The sequence below is a fragment of the Musca autumnalis genome, unplaced genomic scaffold, assembly GCF_047663935.1.
Source record: "Musca autumnalis isolate F117 unplaced genomic scaffold, ASM4766393v1 scaffold_2, whole genome shotgun sequence".
NCBI lineage: Eukaryota > Metazoa > Arthropoda > Insecta > Diptera > Muscidae > Musca > Musca autumnalis.
The window spans coordinates 254530583-254547225 of record NW_027411755.1 but is presented as its reverse complement, the minus strand read 5'-3'; the positions used below and the strand labels follow the sequence as shown (position 1 = coordinate 254547225).

Below are 16643 nucleotides of genomic sequence, written 5' to 3'. Positions count from 1 at the left end.
TTGAAGAATTTAGCTTTTATTCGAATTGCAGCAAGTCTTTCAATCACTGGGGTGAAGATGGATACAAGAAATCCGCAACCAGACTCATGCTTTACGTCATGGCAGCTATAATACAGTGCGTCACCTTTAGGTGTTGTTATGACGCCTTTCCCAATCCATCGTATTTCCTGTATGACAGTAATATCGACCTTAAAACGTTTGCGGGGTTCGTTTTTCTTTTCTTTCGTTTTTTCATAGTAGGCTGTTTTTTCTAGGGGAGGGTTACTAACCCGACGTCCAAACCCAAGTTTTTAACTTTCTTATGGGTGAACGCTCGGCACATGTTAGCTCACTACCTTTAACGGGTGTTAAAGGCAGTTCCCCAGGTGACACCACGGGGAGGTCAATGTCCACTTGAGATGAAAGAGGGACCAAGATAAATCCTGGGCTTTGTCATGTTAAAACCGGTCAGGACCGTTCTTTGGTATCGTCCATCCCCTACGTCACCCAAGGAGACGTTGTTCTTGCTATTAATTAATTAAAATTTAATCAACTTGACCCAATTAGGTCTTCTTCCTAATAAGGCTATATCAGACAATAGGATTATTATTATTATGCCCGCACTTTCAAGTTAAGAAATAAATCCATCATAGCTGTAATAAAAGTAGTAAAGCATTTCTCAAGTGGCCAATTAAATTTACGTTATATTAATTAATTCCTAATATCCAGACTGAAACTGAAACAAGTGTGTCTACTTTGATGAGTGCGTAGACACTCAAGTATGTCATCATGAATGGAAACCATTATCCACCATGATGATGGTGGATAGATTTGCTGCTATTTGCTTTGACGTTCATTCACATTGAATGTCAGATGTAATTCCTAGTCCAAAGACTAATTATTGCAACAATTTGAAATATATATTGGCGTGGCGTGGTAGTCATTGTCCTCTACGGCTGGTAAGCAATTGCCAACCAGCCAGCCGGTCATCCCGCCAGTCAGTCATTTGAGCAAAACCACATCATCCATCAAGTTGCATAATAAAACCTGATGAATAGCGCTTAAAATGAGCATCCATGCTGTCAATTTAAATAAATTATGGCCAGGTTTACAATGAAACGTTTTAACGTTGAAGGAAGCTTGAAAAGCTGACATACCTCAGAAGCTGATCAGCGAACGGCAGCGGCAGTGACGAAGACAACAACGAGTAAGAAGAATTCCAAATGGCCCACAAAAGACAACAAATATCAGCAATGACAACGACGATTAGAGAGAGGATCGTTACAAAGTTTTGCGAATTTTTGGAGCAAAAACAAAATTAAATAAAAAAGCCGACGGTGTGGCTGCCAAACAAAGGTTTGACACACTCACCCATTGTCGTTCAAGTTGGTTGCTGTAAAGTTTAACGACACCCTTTAGCCAATAATAAAAATGATGATAAAAATGGTGATCCAAGCCACCACAAATTTAGTTGCTGCTTGGCTATCAGGCTTAAGTTATAGCGGGAGTCCAGATGGTGTCGAATGCCAGCGGTAGTAGGTATGTATTTTGCAAGGTTTAGTTGTCAACAAAATCCATTAGTTCTGTCTGTGGGCTAGTGTTGACATTCACATAAGAAATTCCAAAAATACGGCAACTACAATTGCTCACACATGACACATGTGAAAATCAAGTTAAAGGTGTCCAAAAAAGTCCACCAAATCCCGATATTAACCAGTGGCCATAAATAACCAAAATTTACCTAATAATTCATTACCTTAACATGTTACTACGAGGACTAGGGTCGTGGACTGGCCCACTCACCAACTAACATCACTTGCCACATTCCAGTTTTAAATTTCAAAAGCAATTGTTGTGAATCATTTTCAAATTTCGAAGACAACAATTAATCACCAAAACTTTAGAGATTCCCCTAAAAGAAGAACTTTGTTTATTTGCATTACCCTAATGAGTTTCCCCAAAATCGAAACTTATTCACGAGTGTAAATATTTGTTTTGTAAAACTTTCTTAAAACGTAACAAACTACCTACCGATAATAACAACTTAACGCCATTAACAAATAAAAAAAAACTGTGTGAAAATGTTGTCGCTTTTTTATTTTTTGACAACTGACAGGTTAAGTGTCAAACTCTAAACAGTTAAGCCAAACATGTCACAGGTGTTTGCAAATACGCAAATACAAACACACACTCGTACATATCTTAACAGAGATAGCGAAATAGTCAAATATTGGCTAATAGCCAGCATTTGCCTCTTCGTCATACACTTCTAGCCCCGGACACGTAATGTAGTGCGGTACTCCGACTACTTGTATTTAGTTGTTAAATACTGCTAATTACTCATTGAATAGATGTCGTTTAAATGTTGTATTTACTCGAGCAACAACAACAACAATGACATAAATAAACCATTCAAAGTAGAAGTTGGGGGTATTACTTCAACCGTTAATAAACTTTAAACCAGAGTGAGGCAGAGAACATTTTTGGGTCTCTCTTGTGCTCTCAATGAGCGTAAATTTGTTGTTGTTCACAACTTGTTAGCATCTACACAGGCTGTGAGCGATAACAAATTTACGCTCACTTAGAGCAAATGGGCTCTCTTGTGAGTCACAATGCCTCCTCCTGCTTTAAACAAGGAATCGGAACAATAAGTCAATTATGTTGAACGATGAATATGTAATTGTGTTAGTGTTTAGTTAAGCACACCCAGCAAACCATTTGGGAGAGGAAAGTAAGCAATATGATATATTTTATGGTGCCCGGACATAACTCCAAAAATTCGTTGGGCATAACATAACGTTTCAAAATTATTTCTTTGCTCAATTTTAAAATGTAAAGTTATACAAATTTAAAATAAGCGGAATTATACATTTGAGAGGGCCTAAGTGCCAACCAATGCCAAAGTATCCACAAAATCCTACTGATTTCATAAAATTATTTAAAAACGAAATTATGCCCGAAATTATGTAAGTAGCCGTTCGGAGAAGTTTTACCATATTTCTTAAATTGTGATAGTATTTGTTGAGAAAATCGGGCGATTTTTTTAGTTTTATTTTTCTCTGACCTCGAGCCAAAAAAAAAAGTATAAAACAAGTAAAAAAGTATCACAGATACATCCTCTGCCTATGCGAACTGAAACTTTTATCTACGGACAGTTCAAAAGTGTTGCGGTTAAAGTTCAAAAGTGTTGCGGAGGAGATACGGAAAGCAATGGACCGACATAGTCCATTATGGAAGTGGATCCTGTTTTAATGTCATATCTTTTAATAGACATCGCACCCACTGGTCATTTCAGTGGTATAACTTCTGGACCAGTATACCAGGAAGCATTGACTTGTCCATGGAAAACATAATATGGCTCTAAACAGGACCAACACGAACAGTATCGGTATACATTTCCAAACGATCTTCGAATATACCCTAAACTGCACTAAGACACAAATGTTGAATTTTAGTGGGGCAAGATCGCCATTTTAAAAGTTAAACCAAATTTCGACAAAATATTAGGAGATCCAAAGTTTGGATTAAATTGGTTGCCCGGTGAAATTTTTTACATTTTGGGGGAAAGTACCGGTAGTTGTGGACCGGTATTGCCCATCTTCGAAATGAAACTAACTTTCAATAAAATATGACGAAATTTTGGACCAAGTCGGTTGGTCAGTTGGAGAGTTATAGTGTTCTTTAGCGACTACATATGGTGCCATACGGGTTTTTACTCCTTTCAGGCTGTTTTCTCAAGAAGTATGGACTTTGTCAGCCACTGACAAAAAAAACCAAACCGATTACACTGTGTAACATTTTTAAGGTGATCTTGTGCAAACAATTCGAACTGAGGATTTTTTGAAAGTACAGACCCAAACGACAAGAAACCCAAGTTGGGTTTTGTTGTGTCAGATCCAGCTCGGATTTTATGACCCCATCTAAATATTGAGTTTTTATAGAAATTCGGTGATATATCTCTGAAACTAATGCGAATCTTCTTCTGACCTCTGAAGCAAATATGTAGATAAAGACAAGAATAAAATATTTGGAGAAATAATGAACTCAAAACACTACATTTATTGCCTCAAATTTCAAAATATATGCAAAAATTCCACAATTTTTATATAATTCGCACCGTATCTCCAAAACCGTTAATTGTTTCTGAATATTTTCTTTTGGAAAAATATTCCCTGGAATGAATTACACAACTCTTCAGAACATGTCATTGTTGTAAAATGCCTCTATGCCGTTGTTTTCAGTACATTTTTCAACTACGATTTAATAAAAATGTCAATAATGTAGTGAAATCCGAAATGCGAAAATAAACTGTTGGTGTGAACTGTGTTTGAAATACGTGTTGTACAGCTGAAACAACATGAAGTAAGCATTTTAGAGCTTCAGAATGTTCTAAAGAATTGTTGAGAACTTTATTTGGAAGATTATTGCAAAAGGTTACTTGGTTCAAGTCCCAAGAGTTTAGCCGACTGACCAGAATTTCAGCAATTATGTACAATTTTCTATATTTTATAGATTTTGATGCCCTAGATGGAGTTTTTCAAACGATAAGTTCTACTAGTTTAGGACTACAATATTGCTAAAGGCAGCAAGGCCAAATTCCTATTAGTTTTTTAAAATAAGGGCTGATAAATGCAAAAAAGTGCAGATTTAGCCCGGTTTAGATGAGGTCATCAAATCCGAACTGGATCTGACGGGACAAACCCCTACTAGGGTTTTTGTAGTCTAAATATGTACTTTCAAAAAATATATTCTAAAAGTTGTTTGCATTTTCAGTGTTGCATAGTGTAATATAAAATGTACCAAACTTCTTCAGAAGGGCCGGAAATATTAAATTAAGTTGAACTAAGTTTGGTAGACATTTTTGAAAAAGTTTTAGAGTTATCTTGCACATTTTAGTGTGTTCCGGCTGGAATTTGGAACTTTTGGGCCATTATCTCAGGAAGTATTAACTTACTCCGGAACAAAATGTACTGTTGTAAATGAGGGCGCTAGAACAACCTGCTGAAAAAAGAATCAAAACGATGCGAGAGGAGCTCTTAAACTTCACTTTTTTTGAATTTTGTCTGGGAGGTACCCGAAGGAGTGGATCGATATAGTCCATATTCCAACCTGATACATGACTGGATGAAATAATATGATGTGCAAAGTCTGTACCAATCAGAAACTCCCTGCGAGAATTATCTTGCGGGTTTGCCATTTTGGTTTATGTCGTCAGGGTTTATTGGAGCTTTTAGGCCAATATGTCAGAAAGTATGGAATTGCGCAAGAAAGAAATTGTATCGTCGTACAGGGAGCCGCAAGGACAACCTACTGAACAAAATTTCAAAACGATCCGAGAGGAGCTCTTAAACTTCGCTTTATTTAAATTTTGTGTGGGAGGTACCCGAAGGAGTGGACCGTTGTAATCCATATTCGAACCCGATCTATATCTGGAAGGAATAATACGATGTGCAAAGTTTAGACCAAATCGATTGCTCCCAACGAGAGTTATCGTTCACACCATTTTACAGACAAATTTTGAACTTTGTGGGGGAGGTACCGACGGAGTGGACCGATATGGCCCATCTTCGAACTTAAACTTTTGACAAAATATTACGATACCCAAAATTTGTCCAGCCAGACAGACGGACAGACCGACAGACAGACGGATGGACATGGTTAAATCGACTCCAAATTGTCCGAAACGAATTTCGTCCAAATATACTTGGGGTCTAAAACCGTTATTTCGATGAGGCACATTTTTGGTCGTATCAAAGTGTATATACCCTTTCTAGCCTAAAGGCTGAGGGTATAAAAATCAAAGTGATTCGAGAGCAGGTCTTAAAGTGAACATATCCCAAATTTTGTGTCGGAGGTACCCGAAAGAGTGGACATACATATATAGTCTATATTAAAACCTGATATACATCGGTATAAAGTATGCACACAATTTTTCCGAACATTTTTGACCTTTTGTGTGGGAGGTCCCAGCAAGAGTGGACAAAATATTACGAAGCCCATATTTTGGACCGAATCGGCAGATCCGTTCGAGAGTTATCTTGCGCTTCAACAACTACACACGGTGTCATAGCGCTTTTTTTGCAACTTTTAGGCTATTTACTCAGAAAGTATGGAATTGCGCCTGATGAAACTTGTACCGTCGTAAGGATGGCAGTGAATACATATTGTTACAACAAAAATCAAAGCGATTCGAGAGCAGGCCCTAAACTGCACTTTTCCGAAATTTTGTGTGGGAGGTACCAGAAGGAGTGAACCGATTGAGTCCATATTGGAACCTCATCTAAGTCTGGTAGAAATTTCACGATGCAGAAAGCATGGACCAAATTGGGTACACAAATGTTCCGATCATTTTCGAACTGTTATGGGGCAGGACCGTTATATCCCATCTTCGAACTTAAACTATGTTTGGACAAAATATTACGGCCGAATCTGTGCGCTCCAGCCTGACAGACAGACGGACGGACATTGCTAAATCGACTCCAAATTGTCTGAAACGGATTTCGTCCAAACATACTTGCGGTCTAAAACCATTATTTCGATGAGGCACATTTTGCACGTATGAAAGTGTGTATGGTAACATGGGGCGCCTTCGCCACGTTTTTGTTCAAAATGTTCTCATGCCGACACCGATAAAGTTTTTTCAAATATTATTTTTGGTATAAATATTAGCATATCTTGACTATAAGTTTTGATATATAAATGGTTATAATTTTGTTTTTAAAATATTATTTTTGAGAATTTACAAAATGTCTAAAAAGTGGCGAAGCCTCCCCACCCATGGGGCAGCTTCGCCATCGCTATTGAATATTATCCAACGGACTCTAAACCTGAATTTTCCAAACTTCTTCCTTAAATATCAACATAATGCAAAAAAGGAACATGCTTTCTGTTGAATAATCAAAAATGGTTTTAAAATTCATAAAAAGTAACCGATTCCAGCGGTTAATTGAAGTAGGTACCTTGAATTTAGAATCAAAATCATAATATAACTAAAACAAGATGCTTTTAGGATAATATTTGATTTTAACTTCACATTATAGTGTGGTATATCTATGGTATAAAGCATTTAAGTTAAACATGACAAATTTCTAACATTAACCCACCACGCCCCTGTCATGGCGTAGGCGCCCCACCCCTTACATATTTCATAATATTAATATATTGACATTTGCAATTGCTATTTTCATGCGAATTATTGGGATTTATATTCTTCAGTAGTTGTCTTAAAACGGTATAAAATGTGTTTTTGATATCACAATAGGTAAAGAAGATGTCACAAAAAATACCTACCATAAGTATTTTTCCCAATACCCTGAAAACACAAAACCGCGTGCGTCCGCTATCATACCTTTGATACAACTGCCAACTTTTGGTAGATGATAGATCTTTATTAAACTCACAATTTTGCCTTTCACGGATTTTTTCTAGCACTTGTATTTTGAGAGAAAATCGGCGCTGGCGTAGCCGCCCCAGTGGCGAAGGCGCCCCATGTTACCATATATCCTCGTTAGCATAAACGTTGAGGGTATAAAGATAATAAATGTCCAAAGGTCAACAATACTTATTACAAGAAAATAATTTTGTAAAAAATAGCGCAATTTTTTCAAAATTACTTTCGCCTGCGGTGCCTTTTGTTTTTCAACCGGCCCTTGAAACAGTTTTATGTTACCTTTTCTTAAGTCAACTATATTTTTCTTGGATCGCTAATTAGTCGGGATGTGCAGTGACTATAAACAAAAAATCTTTAGAAGTGTTGGTGTCGATATGCAATTTTAACATACCACCAAAAAACTGGTGACTTAAGGCATGCATTTATTCCATCTGCTGGAATAGTATAACTGGAAGTGTTTTTCTGAAATCTAAACGTGAATTGCATCTAAAATCATTCAAGAATTGATCTAAAGTTTTTAGGAGATGATTACGTTCCATCGTACATTCGTTCCAGATGATATCTTCTATTTAATATTGGATGTGTGCCCTTCCTTCAAATGAATGTCCAGTGGCAACTTAACGGCCGACTGTGTCGTCCTTCCACTTTCATTTAATATAGCTTATATACCTGATGAAGCTATAGCTATGTGTTGCCTTCTATGTTGCCTTCTAATCTGAACACTTGCTTTCTGGTATTTCCATTTATTTGTAACACATATAAGAAAGTAGGAGTGGTTGGGTCTTATGGCTAAACGGTCACGTTCGTAAGTTTTACAGCGCATTTAAAAAATAGGACACAGGGGATAACCCGCTCCTTCAAAATCCAACAAAATATATAACCCATTTACACCAGGGGCCATCCCTGTACATTCTCTGAAATTTTCAGGAAAATCGATTCAGTAGTTTTTGTAAAAAATATGAAAATTGAAAATTGAACAAGTGGGCGTGGTCAAATTTTCTTTGCATAAAAACATAAGCTGGGTTATGACGAACATTTTACAAAATGCTTTCTCCAAATCGGTTCAGCCGTTCTCAACTGATGCCATTACCAACGAACGAAATTTGATTTTTTTTTTTGCCTTATTAAGGCGAAGGTCATTTTTAGAGTGATATTTGAATTAATTCTCTTTCGAGTTGAGCTATTTAGACCAAATAGGTACATTGAATATTTTATATTTTGGAATATGTTATATATAGAACACCACAAGGTCTTCTCGCAATCCCTACTAACCGTAAAATACCACAGGATCATCTATACTTGGAAGGTTATGATGACTTCTGACCACACCATCTTATATACGTACAACATGGTCGTGTATTATATCCATATAACATTAAAAAGTCTCTCATACATAGAAAACCTCTGGGCCCTCTATCCACAGAAGTCCTCAGGGTTCTATATCCCTCTATAAACGACCATGGGACTTCTTACATATAAAATGTTTCTTGGGTATTATTTAAGTAAATGCATAGCCTTTATGCTAGCGTTTGTTGGGCTTTTTACTAGAAGAGGAAAGGAAACAACAACAAAATACCTAAACAAACAGAAAAAACAATAGAGAATTGTCAAATGTGTCAGTATTTAAGTCAATGTGTCATCTACTGGTAAAAGTGAATGACAGTTATCAAGATCGATGACTTGTCTCACAGGTCTTGACTGCTGCTGTCGTTGTTGTTATTGTTGTTATTATTACCAACTAGTATTGGTAACATACCTACAAATATAATTACAAATTCTCACGATTATCTTTTGGATTTTAAACATTCATCTCTAGCTTTTCGAACTGTTAGCATTCCTCCCTAACTTCCCTACTCAAGACTGCTGCAGCTACCAAGAGATTTCGTTGAAGAAAACAAACATTGTTGTTAACATGGCCATTAGTGTTGGCATTATTATCACTGTTGTTGTTATTGTTATTATGTTAGAAACTATTGCCATTTAAGTGACTAGAGTTTTGTTGTTGTTGTTTTTTTTTTTTTGCCTGAAACAACGTTCAGCAAATATGCAAATGAGAGTGAGAACGTGACAAATGTCAAACAACTGTCACTTAGTAGTGTTTATTAACACAAATAAGCCCCCACACTTATAAAACAAAGCATAACAAGGCAAATGCTAAATGACAATGACAGGTGGTCCATTGTCTTGAATGTTGTTTGCAAGGAATCATAACAAAAAAAAAAAACAAATCATTTCAATGATTGATCGATTGATGGATGGATAGAGTGATAAATTTTCATGGTTAGGCCGATGGACAAATTGTTGATGAACATATGTATCTGAACAATTGCCTAAAGAAGCGAATAGAAGAATATGATTTAGATGAATAATAAAATTGGGGTGTATGTTGTTGACTTATGCCCATGGCTTATTAGGTATAGCCCTTCATCTCACTCTAAGATCAACAAATAGTCTTTGCAATATTTGTAGTGCATCTATTACCTAATTTTTATAAAAGTTACCTTAGATGTACTCCGAAAATAACCTCCAATATTAAATCTTCTGAAATTTACTCAGGCATTGAATTTTTTTCCAAATATGTAGGCACGAACGTGTCACGCGTGTATATAGCTTTGCAGAATCTCACAAAAACTTTCTTAATTACTTAGCTTGTCCATTACAGAACGTTTGTTCCATAGACCGAACTAAGAAAAGATCTCCAAATCTCTCTGTTTAGTGCTTTGCTTTCTGGAATACCGCGCCTTGTCATCTCTTCATCCACTTGTTTGCGCCAGCTATTCTTTTGCCTGCCAATTCTGCGTGCACCGCCATGTGGCTCGAATTTATACGCCTTTTTAGCGGGTTTATCATCGCTCATTCTTATTATATGGCCTAGCCAACGCAATCGCTGCATCTCGATACGTTTAACTATATTGATGTCGTTGTATAGCAGATACAGGTCGTGGTTCATACGACGTCGATATTCACCGTCAACGCAGATTGGTCCGTAGATCTTTCGAAGAAGTTTTCTCTCAAACACGCCAAGCAGGCGTCGAAATTATTCATCAACACGAGTAGTATCAGTGTTTTGTTATTTTGTTATTTTGGTTTGACGAGCTGTAGCTTTGTTTCGGAAGTGGTTACTTCAGCCAAAGCAGCATCTGTTGGCCAATACAATTCTTCTTTTTATTTTACAACTGATGTCGTTTGTTGTGTTTACGGCGGTGCCGAGGTATACGAAGGCTTTTTACTACCTCAAAATTATAGGAACCAACTTCAACAGTTGGTCCGATCTCAATGAACGTATTGCGCATCGACATAATCAACTTGGTCTTCTCGCCGTTTACCGCCAAACCCACTTTAGCAGATTCTCTTTCGACCTTCATAAAGGTATCGGTTACTTCTTTTACTGATCGTCCCATGATGTCTATATCATCAGTATAAGCAAGTAACATGTGGCTATTGGTGTAGATTATGCCACTTCTTTTGACGTTTGCCTCTCGTATAACCTTTTCTAGCAGGATGTTGAAAATATCACACAATAGGCTGTCTCCTTGCCTGAAACCTCTTTTGGTACAAAACTCTTCGGAGAGGTTCTTTCCTATTTTAACTAAAGATCTTGTGTCAGTTAGAGTCATTTTACAAAACCAAATGTGCTTTGCGGGAATACCAAATTCAGACATGGCTTGGAATAACTTTGAACGTAGCTGGCTGTCGAAGGCTGCTTTATAATCGACAATAAGGTGGTAGGTGTCGATCTGCATCTCTTGGGTCTTTTCCAGGATTTGCCGCAGGGTAAATATCTGGTCAATGGTGGACTTGCCAGGTCTAAAGCCGCATTGGTATGGTCCAATTATTTCGTTGACCATGGGCTTTAGTCGTTCGCACAATATCCCTGACACTATCTTGTAGGCATCGGGAGTAGACTTATGCCCCTATAGTTAGAGCATACAGTCTTATCTCCTTTCTTATGGACGGGGCACAGGATACCCAGGTTCCAATCGTCGGGTACGCGTTCTTCCTGCCAGATGGAGCTAACTAGCTGATGCATGCACCTTATCAGCGTGTCGCCTCCGGTTTTAGACAGCTCGGCTGGTAGGCCATCAGCTCCTGCTGCCTTGTTATTCTTCAGCCGGTTTATTGCTGTCTTTACCTCATCTTGGACGGGTTGTATACATTCAATACCATCTTCTGGGATTGGATCTGTGGTATCTTCGTCGATTTCGCTACTATTGGATACCAACAGTTTGGAAAAATGCTCTTTCCATATCCTTAGCACACTATCTGTATCGAATTGCAGCGAGTGTTTCATTCACTGGGGTAAAGCTGGAGACCAGGTGTTTTAACCTCCGACCAACTACAAATCCGCAACCAAACTCGTGCTTTGTGTCATGGCAGCTATAATACAGTGCGTCACCTTTAGTGTTGTTGTGACGCCTTGTGTGTTGTCGGCCTTGTACTTTTCAAGTACATCTCCCAATGCGTAAACTGCACCTTCTCTATAAAGAGTGCGAATGCTCCAGGTGCAGATTCGTAGATCATGGTTCTTAAAACGTTTGCGGGGTTCGTCAACTTTAGAGGGGTTTGTTTTTCTTTTCTTTCGTTTTTTCATAGCAGGCTGTTTTTTCTAGGGGAGGGTTACTAACCCGACGCATAAACCCAAGTTTTTAACGTTCTTCTTAAAGGCAGTTCCCCAGGCGACACCACGGGGAGGTCAGTGACTACTTGAGCTGAAGGAGGGACCAAGATAAATCCTGGGCTTTGTCATGTTAAAGCCGTTCAGGGCCGTTCCTTGGTATCTTCCATCCCCTACGTTACCCACACTTTCTCACAAACACATTCCCTTAAAATAACAAAAAGACATTATCCGCAATAAGAGCGAGGATATGTCCTAATCCACGATTGAATTTAGAAACACGCAGCTGTTCTAGCAAAAACAACAACAAATTGGGCACGAACGTGACACGCGTGCATTACACATGTTAACCTGCACGATTACCATTTGGAATTTAGTTGATAAAAAATATTTAGAATGTTTTCAAATGTGTTGTTTCTGTAACTAAATTACTTTTTAGTGCCTGTACAAGAACATCATTTGCACGAACGTGTCACGCGTGCACAATAAATCTTACTAAAAGGGAAGAAGAGCCTGTCTATATCAATGCAGTCTATATCAAACACATGTTTTCTGTCAGTCCTATCGTCTAGGAACTTGAGGATCGCGATCCTACATTTAAATTAGCCGCAGTTAGCAACCGAAGCCATGCTACCGCATCCAGATATATTACGATAACTTTGCTCTCTGCCAGTTTTGGGTATGGGTATCGCTTTCCTAAGACTTTCATTGGCAAAAACCACTTTGCCTTAGGTTAATCTAGATGTTTAACACGATTATTCAATCGAAGTTTTTGCCCTCGGAAGCAAGATAACCAAAACCCACACATGCCGATCTGCGATTTACTTCTTGGTCCATCTAATTGAATTCTTTGTATTACATTTTCAAGAGTTTTTGTTTAAATCCCCACTTAATAACCAAAAATCTTGCTTTTTTCCTTTATAGATACTCGTGAAACGGGGTTTGTTAATGCCATCACAGCCGCCGGGGTTACATATGCCGTGACGAAGGCTTGCACCTTAGGAAATCTAGTAGAATGTTCATGTGATAAAAGTCATTCGCGGCGTAATGGAGGTCAACCACAAATGGTGAATGCCGTGACAGCTGTGGCTGCGCTGGAAAAACAACAAGCTGTCTTTGAGAAAAATTCCACACGAAATCCCCTAAGGAAGGGAAATGGTAATCGACGTAGGAGACTTTTGAAGAATATAAAATTCCCTGAAGGTGAATGGGAATGGGGTGGATGCAGTGATAATGTTAATTTTGGGTTTCGTCATTCGAGAGTTTTCCTAGATTCCAAATATCGGCGGAGAAGTGATTTTCGTACTCTGGTCAAGCTGCACAATAATATGGCAGGAAGATTGGTAAGTGTAAAGGAACATTTTTATTTACAAAATTTTTCTCTTAAAAAATTATAAAATTGTTTTTTTTTTCTTCTTCTTCCAGGCCATACGCGATTCGGTACGCCTGGAGTGCAAATGCCACGGCCTATCCGGTTCATGTACAGTGAAAACCTGTTGGCTGAAAATGCCATCATTTCGTGAAGTTGGCAATCGCCTGCGTGAAAAATTCGATGGTGCCACTAAGGTGGTGCTACGCAATGACGGCAATAGTTTTATGCCGGAAAGTGAAGAAGTAAAACCTCCCTCCAAATATGATTTGGTGTACTCCGATGATTCGGCAGATTTTTGTGCACCCAATATTCGCACCGGTTCATTGGGTACACAAAATCGTAAATGTAATGCCACCTCAACGGGACCTGATAGTTGTGATCTGCTGTGTTGTAATCGAGGTCATCGGCAGGACACCGTTTCCGAAATGGTTAATTGTAAATGTGTCTTTAAATGGTGTTGTGAGGTGACGTGTGAAAAATGTCTTGAAAAACGAGAAGTCAACACCTGTCTGTAGGATTAGGGCCTAATATATTACCTCTTTTTCCGCTCTCAAATTGTTACATCCATGACTTAATATCTCATACACATAGTACTCACCCACACACAAATACATCTCTATAAATATTTTTTTTAATCAAGATACAGAAACGCAAAGCTTTCCATTGCGTGTGATAATTGTAATTACCAATTAAATATTAATTTCATCAAATAATTTTACCGATCTAGTAATAATTAGTTCATAAGTATTAGATGAAGACTCTGAGGTCAATCGAAACATTTATTTTACCAGAATTTGGTTCATCAAAATGCTAAATAATTTTAGCCTTGGACATCAAACAATAATTTGTGAATGTATTAACGTGATAATAACTATAGAACTATAAACACGAAACTATTTTAGGCTTGAACTTAATAACGCTTAACTACTTTTAGCTATAGGAATTAATTACGAATATTAAAATCTACTCTGTATGTGTTTAGTTGTAGTAGTCATCCTCATTCTGATTGTAAATAATTTTATAAAATTAAAAAAATATATATATTAACGAAAATAATCACTTAAGAGAAGAATGAAATCCAGAGATGTATTATTTTAATAGAACAATTGAATATGGTAAGTACTTACAGTAGGCCGGGGCGATTTGTTTGGAAGGAAAAAAATGTTAATGGGCGGTTGGAGTTTCTGATTCTTGGGCTAGTACTGAGCAAAAAAGTCTACTAGACCATATGTCTACGATGAAAATCGAGCCCCCGGATTTTGGCTTGAAGTTTTTTTTCAAGGTTTTTTGGATATTTTGGCATATAACAGCCAAACCACTGAGATTTTCAATCCAAAACAAAGACAAAAATTGTAGCCAAGACAATAGTTAACAACTCTCTAGTTCACCGCAAAAGCATTGGAACGCTCCTTTAGGCAGTTATGGCCTTGAGAAGGTGCACATTTTTCGGAAATTATCAATAAATGACACTGTGCTACAAAATGGGACTCAAAGTCAGTGGGTTGAAAATTCCTCTTGGAGACGAAAGCCCTGGGTGAGTGTACTAAGAACCCAAAAGGAAAATTTCACCAAAAGTCAAGTTACTGAGATGTCGGGTGATTAAAGGTATACTTTTGGCCCCATAATTTGTGAGAAAATAGCTTTATATCTCTGTTAAGGGTTATTGAAACATCATTATACCCACAGCATTTATGCTAACGAGGGTATAAACACTTTCATACGGGCAAAATCTGCCTCATCGAAATAATGGTTTTAGACCCCAAGTATGTTTGGACGAAATGTGTTTCAGACAATTTGGAGTTGATTTAGCCATGTCCGTCCGTCCGTCTGGCTGGAGCGCACGATAACTCTCGAACGGATCAACCGATTCGGTCGAAAATTTGGCTTTCGTAATATTTTTGTCCAAACTTAGTTTAAGTTCGAAGATGGGTTATATCGGTCCACTCCTTCCGGTACCTCCCACACAAAAGTTCGGAAAATTTGTGCGCACGATAACTCTTGATTTGGTCCATACTTTGAACATCGTGAAATTTTTACCAGTCTTAAATGAGGTTACAATATGGACTCAATCGGTCCAGTCCTTCGGGTACCTCCCAGACAAAATTTCGGAAAAGTTCAGTTTAGAACTTGCTCTCAAATCGCTTTGATTTTGTTGTAGCATCTTGTATTCACTGGCCCTCTTACCACGGTACAAGTTTCATCAGGGGCAAGTCCATACATCCTGAGAACATAGCCTGAAAGGTGCAAAAAATTTCTATGTGACCGTGTGTAGAGATTGGAACGCAATATTTCTCTCGAACGGGTCTACCGCTTCGGTCCAAAATGTGGCCTTCGTAATATTTTTGTCCAAACCTAGTTTAAGTATGAAGATAAGCCATATCGGTCTACTCCTTCAGGTACCACCCCCATAAAAGTTCAAAAATGTTCGGAAGATTTGTGCGCACGATAACTCTTGATGGGAGTGACCGATTTGGTCCATGCTTTACATATCCTAATATATCAACCAGATATAGATCAGGTTCGAATATGAACTATATTTGTCCACTCCTTCGGGTACCTCACACACAAAATTTTGGATGAATTCACTTTAAGACCTGCTCTTGAATCACTTTGATTTTTGTTGAAGTAACTTGCATTCGCTGCCTCAATTACGACAGTAAAAGTTTTTTCTGGGGCAAATTCTTACTTCTTGAGAAACCAGTCCGAAAGGTGTAAAAACCCCTATGGCTTGAAGCAAATACTGCGTTCGTAATATTTTTTCGAATATTAGATAAAATTCGAAGGGGGTGCTTATAGGTCCACTCCTGCCGGTACCTCCCCCACAAAAGTTCGAAAATGTTCGCAATATCAGACAAACGAAGCAACCGAATTGGTCCAAACTTTGGATATCGAAATATTTGGTCCAAACTTAGTTCATGTTCAAATTTGGGCCTTATCGGTCTGATTCTTGGGGTACCAACCACACAAATGTTCAAAAAATTTTGTTTGCTGATGGTCCGTTCGAGAATCCTTTGGATATTTTTACCGGGGGTTTCCTAGTGACCCTGTTTACAGCGATATTATGTTTTTTCGTAAGCTAAAATGGTACAAAAGTTCTATCTATCGATATTCCCCGCAAATTTTTGAGCTTTAATCCAATCCATATTTTTGTCGGTTCATACCCCCAAAATTTTGAAAACTCCCCAAATAAATAAGCTTTTTTGGGAAAAAAGTATTTCAATCCACACAGGCTGAGGGTATATCTTGTTATTGTTATTTTTTTTTTTTTGAAATCGCGCTACAGGTCG

At 37.9% G+C, this 16643-nt stretch overlaps 1 protein-coding gene across 19 annotated transcripts in view; it reads left to right on the top strand.

Moving 5' to 3' along the window:
• Positions 1–14433, top strand: part of Wnt6 (Wnt oncogene analog 6) — a 144941-nt gene extending 130508 nt beyond the window's left edge. For all 19 annotated transcript variants that reach the window (XM_073971517.1, XM_073971513.1, XM_073971514.1 and 16 more), the window contains 2 exons: positions 12909–13327; positions 13410–14433. In XM_073971517.1, the coding sequence (XP_073827618.1) occupies positions 12909–13327; positions 13410–13871 (881 nt within the window). In that variant the 3' untranslated portion in view covers positions 13872–14433. The remainder of the gene's footprint in view (positions 1–12908; positions 13328–13409) is intronic.
• The last annotated feature ends 2210 nt before the right edge of the window (positions 14434–16643 follow it).